Source organism: Vespa crabro, chromosome 9, assembly GCF_910589235.1.
Source record: "Vespa crabro chromosome 9, iyVesCrab1.2, whole genome shotgun sequence".
NCBI lineage: Eukaryota > Metazoa > Arthropoda > Insecta > Hymenoptera > Vespidae > Vespa > Vespa crabro.
In genome coordinates this window covers 766,260-783,837 of record NC_060963.1, presented here as the reverse complement: position 1 = coordinate 783,837, position 17,578 = coordinate 766,260, and the positions used below count along the sequence as shown (strand labels likewise).

Below are 17,578 nucleotides of genomic sequence, written 5' to 3'. Positions count from 1 at the left end.
GTGAAAACAATGTGAAAAAGTGATCGATCATTTAACGATCTAGGTGAATTATGAGAGGGAGTAAATCGATAAAAAGAAATGGTGAGACTAAGAGGTTGTCTCATAACTTGGCTGAAAGATAAATTTTTACTGTAGGATTCCATTGGAATCTATTTATATACACGTCGGTTTTCTTAGATGTTATAAACCTCTTGTATATCGCAATGATCGATTGCCACATAAATCGGAATAATAGGCGTTTCAAGCGAAACTGGAAAAGTAAACTTTTTTTTTTTGCACAAAACGATCGAGTTGAGATTTCTACGGCATTGACGTTCCGCACGATAAAAGGTAATGTTACGCAAGCTTAATCTACGTAGAAAAATTTCCAAAGAAATATTCTGAGGATTTGTATTATCCATTTTTTCTTTTTTTTATACGGCAGAAAAATTTTGCATGTTTTCATTACGTAAAACGGGACTCTTGACGTTTTAAGTTTTATTGAAAAAAAAAAAAAAAAGAAAAAAAAAAGTAATAAAATAATTTGTCGTTCAATCCTTCCTCGATAAAAGTAGAAAAAAAATGATCGTTGTTTGATAGCCGCAATTATGAGATTCATATTTCATCAAGAATCTTGAAAAAATACTCGACCTAAAGGATATTTACAAATGTCAATTGAAAACAGATATTAACATAATCTTATATAATTCACAAAACTTGATTTACCTCTAAAGGTCCATCCTCTGGTAAATCTGAACAATGGACAGCATTTTGTACTTTGGTATTTCCATATTTTGCTCTTAAGGTATTTGGTCTTATCTGACGTGCAATATCCTAGAAAATGAGATAAAAAAAAAATTAACGTGTATTTTCTCGGAAGAATAAAATAGAAGTATTTACCGGATCCATTGGACCACATAATTTTCTAAAGTCTGCATGTATATCACAATTTTCATCCTTATGAGTTATCTCCATTGCGATGCAAGGTCCAGTCTGTAACTCACTTACCATAGCCTGTTTTAAATATTGGTATTAGATTAATAATTCTGTTAAATATTTTTTTTTGTATAACATATTTAACGTAAAATAAAAAAAAGGGAAAAGAAAAAGAAACTCATATCAAAACTTACTCCATACTCTGCAAGTACTCCTTTATAAACTTCCAAGAATTCTTCTGCATTAACTGAGTCTACATGAAATTGTTGAATTGCAGTGATTGTATAACCAGCTTTCTGAATATCTTCAATAATATGACCTAAACAATATTCATACAACATGATTAAAATGACCAATATATAATCTGATAATTATCTATAAGACAAATTATTGATTACCTATTAGTTTTTGTTGCACCGCATGTGGTTTAATAATGCAGCATGTACAATTTTTCAACGTTGCAGTATTGCTAGGTCCTTTCCTCTTGCTTTTTTGATCAGGAAAGAAAAATGATAATTCCTGAAAGGGAATAAGCTAAATCAAATTAAATTTGAAATTTAAAAAAGAAAAAAAAGAACAATGTACATTCTCTGCTGCTTCTGGATTCTCAGAGCCATGAATGCCATTCTGAATATTGTCCTTTCCATAACATGCTCTTAAAGAGGATGGTGCAGTCTTACGAGCTTCGTCGCTATCTTCTGGGCCTATTAATTTCTGCCATTGTGCAACAGCATCATCTCCTAAAAGTTCCAGTGCTAAGATAGGTTCAGATGTAAGAAAATTTATAATGAATCTGTATGAGAACAAAAAATACATGTATATACGTAGAAAACAGGTAAATTACATCTAAAAGATTTAATACTTACGGCAACTGAGTTGATTCTTTTCCTTTACAAAATTCTGTTGCTTGCTCTTTGGTAAGTTTTACCATCTTAATATTTGCAACATGAAAATTGTGAGCTATAATATTTTTCAATATTTCGCCCATTTTATTCATTACATCCGGCTTTATAATTGCAAAAGTTCTGTAATTTGAAGAAAAAAAAAAAAAGGAATTAATGATCGTAAAATGAAAAATTTAAGCAATATTATTTATATAACAATAATAATACTCACTTCTGTGTTATTGTTTGCAATTTAGCCTTTGTACTCTTATCGGCAAAGTCAATAATTTTTATGTTCCGTGAATATATTGTTATAACTGCTCCAACATAAAAATCTTTTGCTTTAATACCCTCGCATTTGGTTCTTCTTAAAAATGTTTTCTTTGTCTTTATATCAAACTGTAATATTTCCATAACATTGTACAAAAATATTTACATTGTAAGCATTGAAGGTGTATAATTTATAAAACATACCAATTCCACGGTATTGTCTGCTGGATAATAATATAAATAAAATTTTTTCAAAATACAAGCAATCTTGTCATACCATTCTGCCTCAAAAATATATCGTTCTGTGTAGTCCGTCGACATTGCTGTTAAATTACAATAATAGAGCACAGTCGTTAATGTACCTTAAACAATAAAACGGTATAAATTGGTCGTCCATAAATAAAAGAACATTTTCCAATAATATAAAAATACATACGTTTTAACTATTTAATTAATAACTAACTAACACTAAACGACATAGAACGTTTGACAGTTTCTATGACGATAAACATTTTCATTCGATGAAACGAAATTTCATAGGATACGATTAAGGGATATAACAATTTGTAAAGTACATTGTTAAATATCGATGATAAATTGTAAATAAACTTTGTCTCGAGTTTGAAAAGCACGAGGGAGCATGAATTAGTGCTATACTAGCGAATCTATCGAGAATAATGGACATTAACAAAAATTAGTTTCCTATATGTATGTTGTGTGTGATGGTGACGGCGCGAATACGCGATGAATACAGTATGATATAGTAAGATAGTATTGAAAGATGCGGGACTTTATGTCCGTTCTTTCGTTTATAAGGTCTCAATTAAATAAAATAAAGTGAATGTAAAAAAGAATCATTTTACAATAATTTTATATATAAGAAATATTCTAAGAAAAAGCCACTGACCGTTCTAACTATATAATAAAATGCTAGTATGCTGGAATTACTGGACTTTGATTAGGTTAAGATTTTGATGATCCAGTAATGATACCTAGGAAACTATTAAACTAAAGTGAATTTTGTCGTTACTTTTAATCAATGCGATATAACAGTGCTTACAATGCATAAATAATATTTTTTTCAAAATGTCTCATGTTGAGTCATGCAAAGATCGTCAGGATAATGAAATGGAAGCATTAAAAGTATAGTTATTTTTTTTTTCCTGTTGTCGTGCGTATACTTTCGATTGTGTTTACATTTTCTTTCTTTTTTAATATTAATCAAATATTCGCAGTCTATATTTGGTGATGAATTGTGTGATTTGAGAAAAAATAAAACTAAAAGGAAATGGCAACCATTAGATATTTTGATAACATTAACACCACAGAAAGGAATGTCTGGTCCAGCTCAAATTTATGCACAAATAGATTTACATATCACCTGTGGAGAAAAGTATCCTGACATGTAAGTTGACACACCTTTCTAATTCATTTTGTACAAATTTGTATTTCAACAACAACAAAAACAAATGATTTTAGAGTACCCACCATAGAATTAAAAAATAGCCAAGGTCTGTCAAATCAGCAAGTAGGAGTTTTATACTCAGAACTTGAATATTTGGCACGTCAATTAAGCGGCGAAGTTATGATTTTTGAGCTTGCCCAACACGTTCAAAAATATTTACACGAACACAATAAACCAAGTTATAGTAGTTTTTATGAAGAAATGATATCTAGACACCAAGAGAAAATACAGTATGAAATGCAGGAGAGACAACTTAAAGAGGATAAAGAGAGACAGGTTATTATTGTACTATAATTATATATTATATGTATATGTTTTTACTATTATATATGTTTTTACTATTATATATGGTTTTACTATTGTTATTACTTAATCAATCATTGTATCATAAAATAAGGTATTGCAAGATGAGATTCAGAAGCGTCAAGAGGCATTGAAAGCTGAAATGCGTAATCATAGAGATCTCGTTCGAAAATCCATTGAATCGGACATAGTTTCTCAAACTTTACCATCCTCACCGCATGAAAAAGTAAGGACATATTCTAGACGTAGATGCATGAGTACATCTGAAAGCTCGGAAGGTTCTTTATGCGAGCATAGGGGTACGAAGCTTCTCCACTTTGATAATAGTAAAGGAGAAAGACAAGTCCATAGAGGAAAATGTTTGGGACATAGTTCTAAGGGTTCTATCGTTTATGCCGGCCTGGATATGACATCCGGTGAATTATTAGCGATTACAGAATGGACATTAAAATATGGTCTACAAAATGAAAAGCATGGAATACGTGATACTGCAGACTTACAATATGCTATGAAACAAATAGGTAGTCTTGAGCAAGAACTTAATCATTTACATAAATTGCATCATCCAAATTTAGTGCATTATTTAAATATGAGATATCTGCAGGATAACAATAATATTGTCATTTATATACTTCAAGAATTTGTGGTAGGTATTTGTATATTTATATTGGTTTTATATAATGGTTGTTATATATTGTAATGTATCAATTTATATATACATATATGTATATTTATTAAGTAATCTTTAATAAAAACATATATACTTTATAAAAATAGGTTGGTACGACATGTGCATTTTTTCTTATGGAAAACATTTCGATTGATATAGACATACTCAGGCATTTGGCTTCTGGCATTCTCTCAGCATTGCAGTACCTTCATGAGAATAATGTTGTACATAGGGATTTGCGTGATACAAGTGTTTTTATAGATCATACCGGTGTCATAAGACTAGCAGATTATTCATTAGATAAAAGATTGTCAGATATATATCGTACTAGTTCTTTGGCTAAAGTAGAGCATGATTTTCCAACGATCCAAGGGAGAAGCGGTAAAAAGGCAGATATTTACCGATTCGGTATATTGGTGCTTTCTTTATTGAAAGGAACGATAGTGTCCGAAAAGGATGTCGATTTAGCAATAATTTTACAGGTATTTTATAATTAATATATACCATGTGAGCTATTGTTATACTCTATATTATTAAAATATTATCATAGTTTTGTATATTTTTCAGCCTCACTTAAAAGATTTCATTTCAAAATGCCTTATTAGTGATGAAAGAATGCGTTGGTCTGCTGAACAACTTCAACAGCACAGTTTCATTAAAACACCTCTTGATCGTGGTTTGTCTCCTCCTAAACTTAAAAATAATAATGAACAAAAGTCTGACGAACCTGAAGAACCAGACTGTGACATTCAGCTTTATCTACCAACATTGGGTGGACAGTCGCGCATACAAAATGAATTTGAGATATTAAAGTGGCTGGGAAAAGGAGCCTTTGGAGATGTTTTAAAAGTTAGAAATAAATTAGATGGAGGTGTATATGCCATCAAGCGAATCGAATTGAATCCGAAAAATCGTCAATTAAATCGAAAGATTACACGTGAAGTAAAATTACTTTCACGTATGAATCATGAAAATGTCGTTCGTTATTATAACTCATGGATTGAAAGTGCTACCTTGGATGATTCGCTCCAGCATAATGAATTAATGTCAGTGACTGCTTCCTCATTAAATACAAGCAACAAACAGGCCAAATTAGATATAGTTAACGTAAATATATTATTAATGATGTCATCAATAAAATTGAATCAAATAATATATATATATATATATATACATATACATATACACATATATATATATGTGTGTGTGTGTGTGTGTGTGTATATATATATATATAACGCTCGTTCTATATTATTTATTTATACCAATGTCTACTCTTCTTGTCTTGTAAAAATATCTGACGTGAAATTTTAGCATCTGGGAAGTGAAGATATTGAAAGACTTGCACCACCTTTACACGACGTTGAATGGAATATATCTTATGAATCTGTAGCAAGCGCAGCCAATACAGCTGATAGTGACAATGATAATACAGATGCATCCTGTGATTCTGATAGCGACGAAGATAGTTCATTTTTGTGAGTAATTTAACAAATTACTATTAGAAACACGTTTCATTAACTCGCAATAAATATATATTTTAGGATGAGAACATTCCTTCGAATTGATTCATCAGATAGTATAGAATTTGAAAAAGATGGCATTTCTCAAACTACTCCTGATAATTCTGATAATCATGAAAAAATTAATATCAATATTGCTAATACTTCTATAATAAAAGAAATACAATTTATGTATATACAAATGGAATTTTGTGAGAAAAGCACTTTGAGAACCGCAATCGATAATGGATTATACGAAGATGAAGAAAGAGTATGGAGATTGTTTAGAGAAATTGTTGAAGGCCTTGCACATATACATCAGCAGGGTATGATACATAGAGACCTAAAACCTGTTAATATTTTTTTGGATAGCAATGATCACGTTAAAATTGGAGATTTCGGTCTTGCTACAACTAATATATTATCGTCATTAGCACAGACCGTTGATACCGATAAAGAAGCTGATAAGGTAGAGAAAGGTATGATTTTTAATACTCTTTACGTTTGCTCTTATAATTATTTAACTTGAAATGCATCATTTCTTATCTAGGTACAAGTTATGACGTAGATGAATTAGGATCTTTAACGGGTCAAGTAGGTACAGCTTTATACGTAGCGCCAGAACTTTCTGCTAAGGCTGCAAAGGCTATTTACAATCAAAAAGTAGATATTTATAGTTTGGGAATTATACTTTTCGAAATGTGTTACAAACCTCTTAAAACTGGAATGGAGAGAGTAAAGATATTGTTAAATTTGAGATCGAAAGATGTTATTTTGCCCTCTGACATATCAGAAGGTGATATGCCTCATCAAGTACATATTTTTCGGTAATAATCTGCACGATATTTGATTTCTTTTAGAAAATATTTTTTCTAAAAGAGATAGAATTAAAAATGTTTCCTTTATTACTCGTAGTTGGTTATTGAATCATGATCCTAGTCAACGACCAACGGCACAGGAATTATTATCATCGGATTATTTACCTCCTCCACAATTAGAGGAGACCGAACTTCAAGAAATGGTACGACATACGTTATCTAACACTCAAAGCAAGGCATACAAATATTTGGTCGCTTCTTGTTTTACCCAAGAAGTAACGCCAGCAGAAGATATCACGTATGACATGAATTTGCCTGCTAGAGGAATTGCAAATCTCATTTCATCAAAAAGATTGTATTTACAAGAGAACGTGAAAGCTAAAGTCATTGAAATATTTCAAAGACATGGTGGTATATATTTAGCAACTCCACTTTTAATGCCAAAGTCTAATCAGCATAATAACTTTATTGACGCAAGCGTAAAACTTATGACACGAACTGGTAGTATTGTCTCGATACCACATGATCTAAGAGCTCCGTTCGCCAGATATGTCGCTTGGAATAATATCTCTCATCTTCGGAGATACGCAATAGAACGTGTTTTCAGAGAGAAGAAGGTAATCTATATATTACACAATTCATTAAAAAATTATATAAATATCACATTATAATCGTTCGCATTATAGGTTCGTGGATTTCATCCGAGAGAATTGTACGAATGTGCTTTTGATATAATAAGTCCAATGGCTAATAACTTAATGGCAGAAGCCGAACTAATATTCATAGCTTGGGAAATTTTCAATGAAATTCCTCAATTAAGAGAACGTAATTTTACAATACGTTTAAATCATACATTATTATTACAAGCTGTATTAATGTATTGTGGGATAGAACGTGAAAAGTATCAGGATATTTATTCGATATTGTGCGATGCACGTGACGGCAAATTTTCAAAGTTTCAAGTACAAACACATTTAATTAGCTTATGTCTCACGGACCAAGCAATGGAAACGCTTTTTAATTTATTTGAAACTGAGAGTTCTGTTGCCAAGATTACCAGTATTCTAAGAACAATAACAAGAAGGAAAGGTGATGCAGCAGGATTAGCGAAGGAAGGTTTACATGATATAGAAATAGTAATCGCCAATATAGAAGCTTTAGGTGTTAAGGTAATGATAAATGTGTTGGAAGAAGATAACGTTGGATTGTTAATTCTTTAAATAAATTTATATGTCGAACATTTTAGTGGCCAGTCACGGTTGTCCCATTGTTGGTTCATAACGTTCAACAGCACAGTGGTGTCATATATCAGATTACGTGCGAAGTAAAGCGTAGACGAAGAAGAGGTGGACAAGACGTTATCGCTGCTGGTGGTCGTTATGATAAGATGTTAATGTCATTTAGACAAATATTGGAACGTACGGGAATGACTAATAAAGAAAATAAACAGTATGGCGTTGGAATTAGTATATCACTGGACAAGTTAGTTTGTGCAGTTGATGAAATGTCTGAAAGTATTTGCGGAGAAAATAAATTTGGTATTGATATAGCTGTATGTTGCGATGGTTGTCCAAGGAGAGAAAAGGAAATGGCTAATGTACTTCGCGAATTATGGTCAATGGGAATAAGAACAACTATATTAGATACAAATACGATAGAAGAGGTATTAGAATATTGTCAAGAACATTCTATTACTCAAATAATATTATTAAAGAACAATGAAAAAGGTTATCTAAGGGTACAGACATGGGAAAGGGATAGGTTTCAAGAAAGAAAAATTGGCATTCAAGATATTGCCGAGTTTCTTCAACGACAGACTGAAAATCCATTACCAATTTTGAATAGATCTGAAAGTAAAGTTAGTGCGAATGACGTTACAGCTTCATCCAATAATTCAACGAATATCAATATAACCTTTATTCTATCAGAGAGAGAGAAACTTTCTGGGAGTGCAAGGCGAAGTTTTAAAAATACTATGCTCGCTCAGATGTCGTCCTATTTACAGAGGATATCTCATAAAGTTCCTATAGAAATTTTTGCGGTCTTCCTAGAAATGACAGTAATACGAACGATAACCAGTTTTTTGGAGATAGATGAGGAGGAACAAGACTTTCATAAAAGCATTCAAATTGTGATTGATAAGTAAGTTATATTTATGTATTCTGATTTTTATATATATATAAATATTTTTGGATTATTTTACTATTTTATTTCTAGACACGCTAGACATAAGAAATATATCAAAGAAATCTGTGAAGAAATGAGAGAATTGCGCAGCGAGAAGTTGCGTCCAGTTCTAATATTGTACAGTCTTCTGGATTATCGATATATGACCCTGATATGAACGTTTGTATACATAAATATAAAAAGTATAAAAATATATTTTCATAATTATTCTAAAAAATGAATAATACATTTACTTTTACCCGATATAATCACCTTTAAGATTTTTACGATTGAATCAATATATTACGAAAATAATATGAATGATATAGCGAATTATTCGCGAAAATACGTGAATGCTTGTCGTTCATTGATCTCCGTATGACTCGAAATTGGCCAATCAAATTCTTTGTTTTTATTTTAACATTGGCGCAAGCGCAGTAATTCGGTCCTGTATTTTGGTGCTCCGTTGATCATAGAATTCCATTATTGAATTATTTGAACAGTAGGTTAATTTTTATTTATTTCAAAGCATTTTTACTGTCGTGAAAAGTGACATATAAAAGTACAGTTGCAGTAAGCTACGCGTTGGCCTCGGCGTATTGAAGAAATAGAAATTTCCATAGAGAAACTCATCTTTTACCATTTTTTCTTCTTCTAAATTTCATGTAATCTCAGATGGAATAATCTTTTTCCTTTGTTTAACGTTAAAATAGTAAATTTAATAAAATATTAAAGAAATTAAAAAGATATTCTTAATTCTCTCGTATCTGTAGTTTAGAAATTATTATTGACTCTTCAAATTGCGTATAAGTTCGAGATACGCGTAACAACCATTACATGACTAACGGAGTCAACGAATCGTCATTTAAAACTGTAAAAGTGAACTGTCATTATATTCATTCAGAATGTCTAGTAATCCAAAATTTGTGTTTGGTTTCGAATTGTTACAAAAATTAGTTGACAATGATATTTGTAAAAAGGAAGATGTTATTATTTTGTTCGTACACTGGTATATCATAAAGTGTGGCTTTAAATGTTTAGGTTATGGAGATGTCGTAAGTAATCGAAACGTTATATATTTACATAATTAAAACATACAATTAATAAACATGTAAATATCGAAACATTACTTTTTATATATATATATATATATATATATATATTTTAATATTATTATTATTTTTCATTATTGCGCAATATTGCGGTATCTAATCTAACCTCTCATATGCATTATTTATCCCTATGTAATATCTACGATATTACACCATTCAGAATAATATTTATTTATGAAATATTTCAGAAATTATTTGATACATCTGAAAGAGGTTCAGAATTGCTTCCAGAGAACTGGAACAAAGGGCCTAATTATACGTTACGTTATTTGATAGATGGCAAATTATTTCTTTTGTATGGAATAAAATCTGATGAGGATATACTTATTAATTTATTGGTAATATAAGAACGTTACGTGTTAAGACGTGTACGTATTTCTTTTCCATAGACATTATTCTAATAAGATACTTTTTACAGAGGATAGATAATAACAATATAGGAAATATACAATTTCCTATAGAACAAACCGTTAATAAGCTTCATGGTCCTTTAGAAGAATTAATACCATCGTATCTAACAATTATGCATAGAATTCGTAAAGAACTATTGGAACCTGTATTTCCTATTGATAGCGTAGATATGTCTACTCAAACATCAACTTCTGAACGTAAACCTAGAGATATTTGTCCCGATCCATTAAGGGTTGATCCACCTCAAAGACCTTCGAGCGTTTCACAACCTTGGTAATGTTTTTATATCGATTGATTTGATCTGTCTATATATTATTCTTTAAATGTTTTAACATACAATATTTTATATTATATGTTGAAGGAATCCTGAAGCAGATCCAAGAAGAGTAGGTTCATCAGATTTAGATCCTCTTGGAAGAGGTAGAGGTGGTGGGATGATATATGATCCATTTTCTCGTGTACCATGGGGTATGGATCCAAGAGGAATCGGTGGTTTAGGAGTACCTGGAAGATTACCACAGTATGCTTAAGAGATATACTTTTGAACTATGCATTGTTTTTCTCTCTAATTACTTGATCATAAAAATATCTTTTTAGCGGAGCGGTGCCACCTGGAGCAAGGTTTGATATTTTTGGACCACCCGATTTGAATCCAGTACCGCGCAGACCGCAAAATCCTGACAACGACGAATTACCACCTCCAGGATACGACGACATGTTTATGTAAAAAAGAGGAAACCAAGTATAAAATTAATATTAATCGGAAATTTTTTTAAATGTTATCCCGTTCCCTTTTCTTTTTCTTTCTTTCATTTTTAAATCATATCTTGTAATATTATTTTGGAACGTTGATTTTAAACTATGCTCCAATATCGTGTAATAATTTCTATGATCTTACGTCTTAGCTTGTAGAAATATTTTATTTAACATCTTGTCAGATTCTGAAAATAATCATAAAATATTCTTTCCTCACAAAACGTCTTCTGTTCTTTTTTATTTCATTACTGATGTTTACAATATAACAAAACGATTTCTTAATTAGTTTAATCAATGTCAATAATATAGTGACGAGTAGTAAATTACATTAACAAATTAAATATATAATAATATTAATTCTTGTTTAAATTGCGCTAACTCGTTAAATTTATTATTTCTTGTTTAATCGATTTGAAGGGAGTGACTATTATTTCATTACGTCTGTTCAAAATAGAGGATTTCTTTGTTACCTAAGTTATTCCTGTTCTGGGTATTCACATTGGATGAAATTTATTTAAAAACGAAGCATATTGACCATTACACAAACATGATTTACGGTCACCATCATGAAATGGTAACTATAAAAAGATTTACAGATAATTACATTACTATGTCTTTACATGAGTAAAAGACAAATGTTTAGAAGCGATTCGATTCATTTCTTCGAGTGCCATGATTCTTAATATTCTGTGAGTACTCGTTAACTAGGATCGTCCCCATTTATTTCTTTTCATTCTATCCGCCAGCAACTTTTGCCGGCGTCAAAAATTATCGGCAGATAAATTAAGAAAAAAAAAAAAAAAAAAAAAAAAAGGAGTAAAAATTAAGATCAATAATGTTTTCTAACTTCTTGGTGCCTATAGATGAGATAAACTTTCTTTATATTAAACTTAATTTAGATATATTTATAAACTCTTTTAAAATTCGATTTATTCCCTCTTCCTCAATATATGTATATATATATATATATATATATATATATATATATATATATATATATATATACACATACATACATACATATATATATATTTCTTCTTTACACAATGTTAATGCAATATTTATGAAAAATGAGATCGCAATATAAGTCCACTCGAATTTCCCTTTCTAGTTTTACTCTCTCCCGTGCAAAAAAGTGTATCACAGATAAAAAATCTATAATGAATCCTTTTCGTTACTTCTTTGACGAAGTAATACCGCTTGAAGAAGTGAATCGACGTATAAAACTAAAACCAAAATAATACAAATTTGAGAGAGATGGTAACTTTTTCAAAAAGAAAAGAAAAAAAAAAAGAAAAAAAAATAAAAAAGAAAAAGAGAGAAAGAAAGAAAAACAATATCAGGTATACCTAATTATTTAAAAAATATTAGTATTATTCTATTTTGCTTGCAAAGAGCACGCTTAAAATAATGTCAATACTATGTAAATTACGGTAATTTAACAAAGGTCGATCGAATAAAGTGGAATCAATATGAATCAAGTTTGGATTTAAAGGTTGAATATTTGTTACTTTACGAATATCCCTCGTTCCATCCTCTGGTAAAAAATATTGCAGTTTTTCAATCTTACAAAACAGGAGGTGTACCAGATTAACATTTCATTTAAAGTCCGTGATCATGGTGAATGCACAGCATAATATTGTGTACATACATACATACTTACATACATACATACATACCTGCATGCATACTTGGATGCAAAAAACAATTACAAAAGTTTTATTTATTTTTAAAGATTAACAGGCAACTTTAGCAGTCGTTTATGAACGAGAACTTATAAAAACGGCCAATGACAAAAGTGCCAATGGTCGTTATTAACTTATTGGTAGTTTAAGCATGGAACGAGCAATAAGGCGAATATAGGACGAGTTATTTTTAAAAAAGATGTACATTCGCGACTGATCGACGGACTAATGAAATGATCTAATTATTACATTCATTATTATTTTAGGAGTGAAATTTTTCTAATCTTTTGAACACAGTTTAGTGTGGCGTGTAGTGACATCGACAATTCTATCAAGTTTTCTTCAAGAATTAGAAAAATGTTTATACTTAACGCATATATGATTTCTAAAATTTGTCGAACGTAGACTGTTGTAAAAGTTTTGATAAAATTGTCGTTGCGCTACGATAAGTGATATACAGCTTTGGATGAAATACTTCGCATTGGTTTCACAATATTTGCCGTTCAAGTTAACGCAGATTCCAAGTCCAATAAGATTTAAGAACACCCACCAATTAGGCATTCCATTGGAAATGCAACGCAATGTCTCTTGTTATTAATTACCGTAATTATATAATCTAGTGTTCACGAACGGTCGAGATATCCTCTCTCTTACATTATATATTGTACAAATTAGGCATTTTCTCCACAATGGTGATGGGTACATTAAAGTACGTACATGGGAACATTGCGTCTTTACAGCTTCGCAAAATATATTGCAAGAATCGCGCTTTATTAGCTTCAAACATTTTATATTTTACAGCTATAAACATCTTTCTTTCTTTCTTTCTTTCTTTCTTTCTTTCTTTCTTCTTTTTACCTTTTTTTTATTTTTTTATTTTTTTATTTTTTTATTTTTTTTTTAAATATCGAGATAAATTTAAGTACTCGTTATAAGAATAAAGTGTGATCGCTTTTTAGAATTTACTGCAGCAAGTTAGTTCGCTTTTCATGATCTTTTCTCGTGTAAGTCAAATAAGATAGAAACAATACCGTTAGCGCAAGTACCACACCTTGTCGATATATGCCTTATGCGTTTTTCTTTAATAATACATGATTATTTCATTATTAATATCGTAGAAGAGAAGACTCTCTTTTTTATTAAACAAATCAATTTTATGATTCATCATCTCGTGTTTGCAAAGTGCGATACTTTATTTTTCCTTAAACAAAAAAAAAAAAAAAAAAAAAAAAAAAAAGAAAAAAAAAGAAAAGAAAAAAAAGAGAGAGAAAAAAAAAAAGAAAAAAATCTTGTGAATATTTTCTTTCCCCATTGAAGCAAGTTGAGTCAAATGATTTCTTTTTTTTTTTTTTTGTTTTGTTTGTTTAATATTAAACAGATATATACACGGTGCTATGCTTTATTTATCTCGAAAAAATCTTATGCGCCATTCGTATTGCACTAAATTCCTCTGGAAGCTGCATTTCACAGCTTTGCATAATCTCAACGCGAAAGGAACCATGTTCATCAGAGATCGATCGGTTAAACGATAAGCATACAATATTATCGCATGCTAAAATATTTCATCGATCGTCTAACGTGATGTTGTACTACTATGTAAGTCTGTGGATTGGCCTCCAGAACTCTCTAACAAAATAGATCGATAGATATTCCGAAGATATAGAAAGCAAAAGAAAATATCTCTGACATATATTTCATATAATATACAATTTAATGCGATTTGAAATTTGACAAGCGGTGCAAATGTATTTCAGCATTCGGTAATACTCGTTCTTTAGTGTTAGAGGTACAGTTCTTACAATATAAACGCTTATTTTGTCCTATGGAATTCAATATGGGTTAAGTATCAAAAATAAATATACAACTTTCGTAAATGAAAAGTGCCACGATTTAAAGCACCTGAATTACACTCTCGATTGCTTATTTTAGACACGTGGGATGGTACAAACATCGCCATTGGCAATGATTCATTGTTTGGTTGCATTTCCACTGGTAGGCCATTTGACAGAGTCGTGTACAATGTCACTTGTTATCAGGCGCGGAAACCCATACAATTAGGTATACCAATTATGTGAATTAGTAAGTTCATTTTAAAAGATTATTTCTTTTCTTCTTTTTTTTTTTTTTTTTTTATTTTACTTTATTTTATTTATTTATTTATTGGATGCAGCAAGAATTTTTCTGTCCATTTTTGAGCTTCAATCGAGACTTGGGACGATACTTTTCAAGGTAGGCCAGTTGCTTTGCGTTTATAGCGCCTCGCCTTTTTCTAAAAAGAGAAACAAAAAAATATTCCAACGATAGGTTAGACGATTCATTCGAATTTTATAAGATATTTAATTTGATAATAACTTGGAGATCGTACTCTCTAATCAGAGCAACAGCGTCCTCGTATTTGAGACCCAATTCGATGAGAGCAAGAGCAACTAATACGGGCGCTCTACCGAGCCCTGCGACACAGTGTACCGCTACGCAAGCATCAGGTGTTTCACGGAATCGATTTTTTAGTAGCTCGAACCATTCATCGACTACCTGCAATTATAATTTTTTTTTTTTTTTTTTTTTTTTTTGTTAATAACGATCAAATATTCATAAATATAAATAAATAAGCAAATAAATATATATTTATTATCGTATCGATTTAATGACCTCATTTGGTGGAAACGTCCCATCGTCAAATACCAAATCTATGACATTGATCCCTTCTGTCTTAAGTTCTTCAACTTTGTACGTTGGTTCACAGACTCTCACTACTTCTTTCACATTGTGCTTTTTCAGTTCCTATAGAGAAAAAGAAAAAAAAAAAAAAAAAAAAAAAAGTCGTTTTTATTATTCTTCTCATTATATCGTTCATTTTAATTAATTAACACATATAAATTGACTCTCACTTGAATAAAAGTATGAATGGTCTGATCATTGGGCCGATCAGTAATGAGGAACTTCATGTTTTTGTATTCAATCTCGGCGGGCGCCGGCCTGATATCCTTTACCCTCATGTTGCTCATTTCCTCTTACAGCTACAAGTGTTTTATATCTTTTTCCTTCTCTCTTTTTGTGAAATAACTTTTAAAAGGATTTCCTTATTTTTCTTTTTTTTTCTTTTCTATCTTTTTTCGCCCGGGTGACTTTATACGACGCTCAAATTAACGATTCTTCTTTTTTGTTTGTTTGTTTGTTTGTTTCTCTTTTTGTCGAATCTTTTGCAAATGTGCCACACTATGCGAAGCTGGGCTGAATTTGACAACTTAGCCCATAGATGTCAGTCTTATAAAGTTGTTTTTTCATTTAACTAATCGAATACTTTGTTAATTTTTTACAGAGGACAGAACAGTGGGTTTACATGTAGACCTTGGGAAGGGTAGCTGAGCGCGAATTTCGCCGAAGGGGGGGGGGGGGGGGGAGGACTACGTTACATTAGGCGGTGTTGATATGCGATTTATTCCCACCTGGGATCTCTTCGACTACTATTCGGAAGATAATCTGAAAAAAAGAAAACAGAGGGAAAAAAAAAATAGAAATTAATAGACGATCATACGATAATTACAAAATCAAATATATACCGTGTTTAATAATACAATCTGATTGAGAGATTAAAATTCCGATAAATACATCGATATTTTATATATTATTTTACCTATTTGGCAATAAGTGCTCCTGGATCAGGCGCGATCGGTGACTATGGCGTTTGCATTTATTAATGTAAATTAACAATTGTTTCTATTAAATTCTTCTACGTCTTGCGTGATGACTAGCTGATTTTCTTTTCTCTAACACTCTCCCCGATGATGATCCAAATATTTCTGATGCTTTGATCTTCCCACGATGTCTCTCTCTCTCTCTCTCTCTCTCTCTCTCTCTCTCTCTCTCTCTCTCTCTCTCTCTCTCTCTCTCACTCTCTTTCCTTCGCTCCACGCTTCAACGATACCTGATGGTAGGTGTTATCACGATGCTTGGACGTATCTCTCTATTTGTGTTGAGCCTGGCAGTACTCTGCGCTATCCAGCTGAAACTCCATGTATGTGAGGATGCACTCACTAGGAAACTGTAACAGAAACAAAAAAAAAAAATTTACATTCAATGGACGACGAATCAAATAGGAAATAATTTTCTATCGAAAATTTATTCCAACGTGAACTCTTAGATATAAAGAGAAAGATAGAAATTATATTTTCTCTTTTCGTATATGAGATTCGATTTTTGCGAATGACTCGATAGAAGAATCGTTCGATCCCTTAAAAAGTAACACGGTTAAAAGCACCGAGGTTACCCTTTTAACTTTGGGCCCTCGTTACTTTACCAACGTCCAAGTTAAAGTTTTGGCACTTGTGCCAAAGAAAATAGAGGATTTAGCCAGAGAGCATGTACACGGTCGAGAGATAGTGTCTCGTCCTGGCTTCCGTTGTTTAACCCTCTGGCTTCTTCTACGTCTTTGTGGTCCAATGATCGTCGATAGGAATGTCTAGGTCAATATTACTCGAAATCAAACTGGTAAGGGTACATAGGATCAATTAAATTGGTCAAATAAAACAACAAAGTTTAACGCTATTGATCGAAATAAATTATTCGCGAAACGATCATTAAAACGTTCGATTATTATCGAGTGGTGTATTCATTTATCATA

At 31.3% G+C, this 17,578-nt stretch overlaps 5 protein-coding genes across 11 annotated transcripts in view; 2 read left to right on the top strand and 3 right to left on the bottom strand.

The window, feature by feature from the left end:
• Positions 1-594: 594 nt before the first annotated feature.
• On the bottom strand, positions 595-1,541 carry LOC124426728 (nucleoside diphosphate kinase 7-like). Its single transcript, XM_046968790.1, has 6 exons — positions 1,494-1,541; positions 1,314-1,434; positions 1,110-1,234; positions 880-993; positions 706-813; positions 595-630 (listed from the first exon to the last, which is right to left on the bottom strand). The coding sequence occupies exons 1-6, from the start codon at positions 1,539-1,541 to the stop codon at positions 595-597; spliced, it is 552 nt and encodes a 183-aa protein (XP_046824746.1).
• LOC124427039 (nucleoside diphosphate kinase 7-like) lies at positions 1,526-2,734 on the bottom strand. The gene is made up of 5 exons (XM_046969472.1): positions 2,506-2,734; positions 2,274-2,431; positions 2,032-2,198; positions 1,782-1,940; positions 1,526-1,655 (listed from the first exon to the last, which is right to left on the bottom strand). The coding sequence occupies exons 2-5, from the start codon at positions 2,388-2,390 to the stop codon at positions 1,649-1,651; spliced, it is 450 nt and encodes a 149-aa protein (XP_046825428.1). The 5' UTR covers positions 2,391-2,431; positions 2,506-2,734; the 3' UTR covers positions 1,526-1,648.
• A 34-nt stretch (positions 2,735-2,768) lies between these two features.
• On the top strand, positions 2,769-9,207 carry LOC124427034 (eIF-2-alpha kinase GCN2). Its single transcript, XM_046969462.1, has 13 exons — positions 2,769-3,212; positions 3,305-3,474; positions 3,549-3,810; positions 3,932-4,483; positions 4,615-4,989; positions 5,075-5,614; positions 5,822-5,985; positions 6,052-6,488; positions 6,560-6,836; positions 6,925-7,444; positions 7,514-7,996; positions 8,074-8,969; positions 9,045-9,207. Exons 1-13 carry the CDS (start codon positions 3,156-3,158, stop codon positions 9,169-9,171), a joined length of 4,860 nt encoding a protein of 1,619 aa, XP_046825418.1. The 5' UTR covers positions 2,769-3,155; the 3' UTR covers positions 9,172-9,207.
• Positions 9,208-9,423: 216 nt separating this feature from the next.
• Positions 9,424-11,283, top strand: LOC124427036 (proteasome inhibitor PI31 subunit). Its single transcript, XM_046969464.1, has 5 exons — positions 9,424-10,048; positions 10,294-10,443; positions 10,524-10,789; positions 10,878-11,036; positions 11,114-11,283. Exons 1-5 carry the CDS (start codon positions 9,899-9,901, stop codon positions 11,241-11,243), a joined length of 855 nt encoding a protein of 284 aa, XP_046825420.1. The 5' UTR covers positions 9,424-9,898; the 3' UTR covers positions 11,244-11,283.
• A 3,334-nt stretch (positions 11,284-14,617) lies between these two features.
• The window catches only part of LOC124427037 (PRL-1 phosphatase), a 39,911-nt gene continuing 36,950 nt past the window's right edge, over positions 14,618-17,578 (bottom strand). For 3 of the 7 annotated variants that reach the window (XM_046969465.1, XM_046969466.1, XM_046969467.1), the window contains 5 exons: positions 16,592-16,999; positions 15,846-16,437; positions 15,607-15,738; positions 15,323-15,489; positions 14,618-15,226 (listed from right to left, as the gene is read on the bottom strand). In XM_046969465.1, coding sequence (XP_046825421.1) covers positions 15,115-15,226; positions 15,323-15,489; positions 15,607-15,738; positions 15,846-15,962 — 528 coding nt within the window. In that variant the 5' untranslated portion in view covers positions 15,963-16,437; positions 16,592-16,999 and the 3' untranslated portion in view covers positions 14,618-15,114. Of the gene's footprint in view, positions 15,227-15,309; positions 15,490-15,606; positions 15,739-15,845; positions 16,438-16,591; positions 17,000-17,578 lie in introns of all 7 variants that reach the window. The other 4 variants (XM_046969469.1, XM_046969468.1, XM_046969470.1 and 1 more) reach the window with 2 other exon arrangements.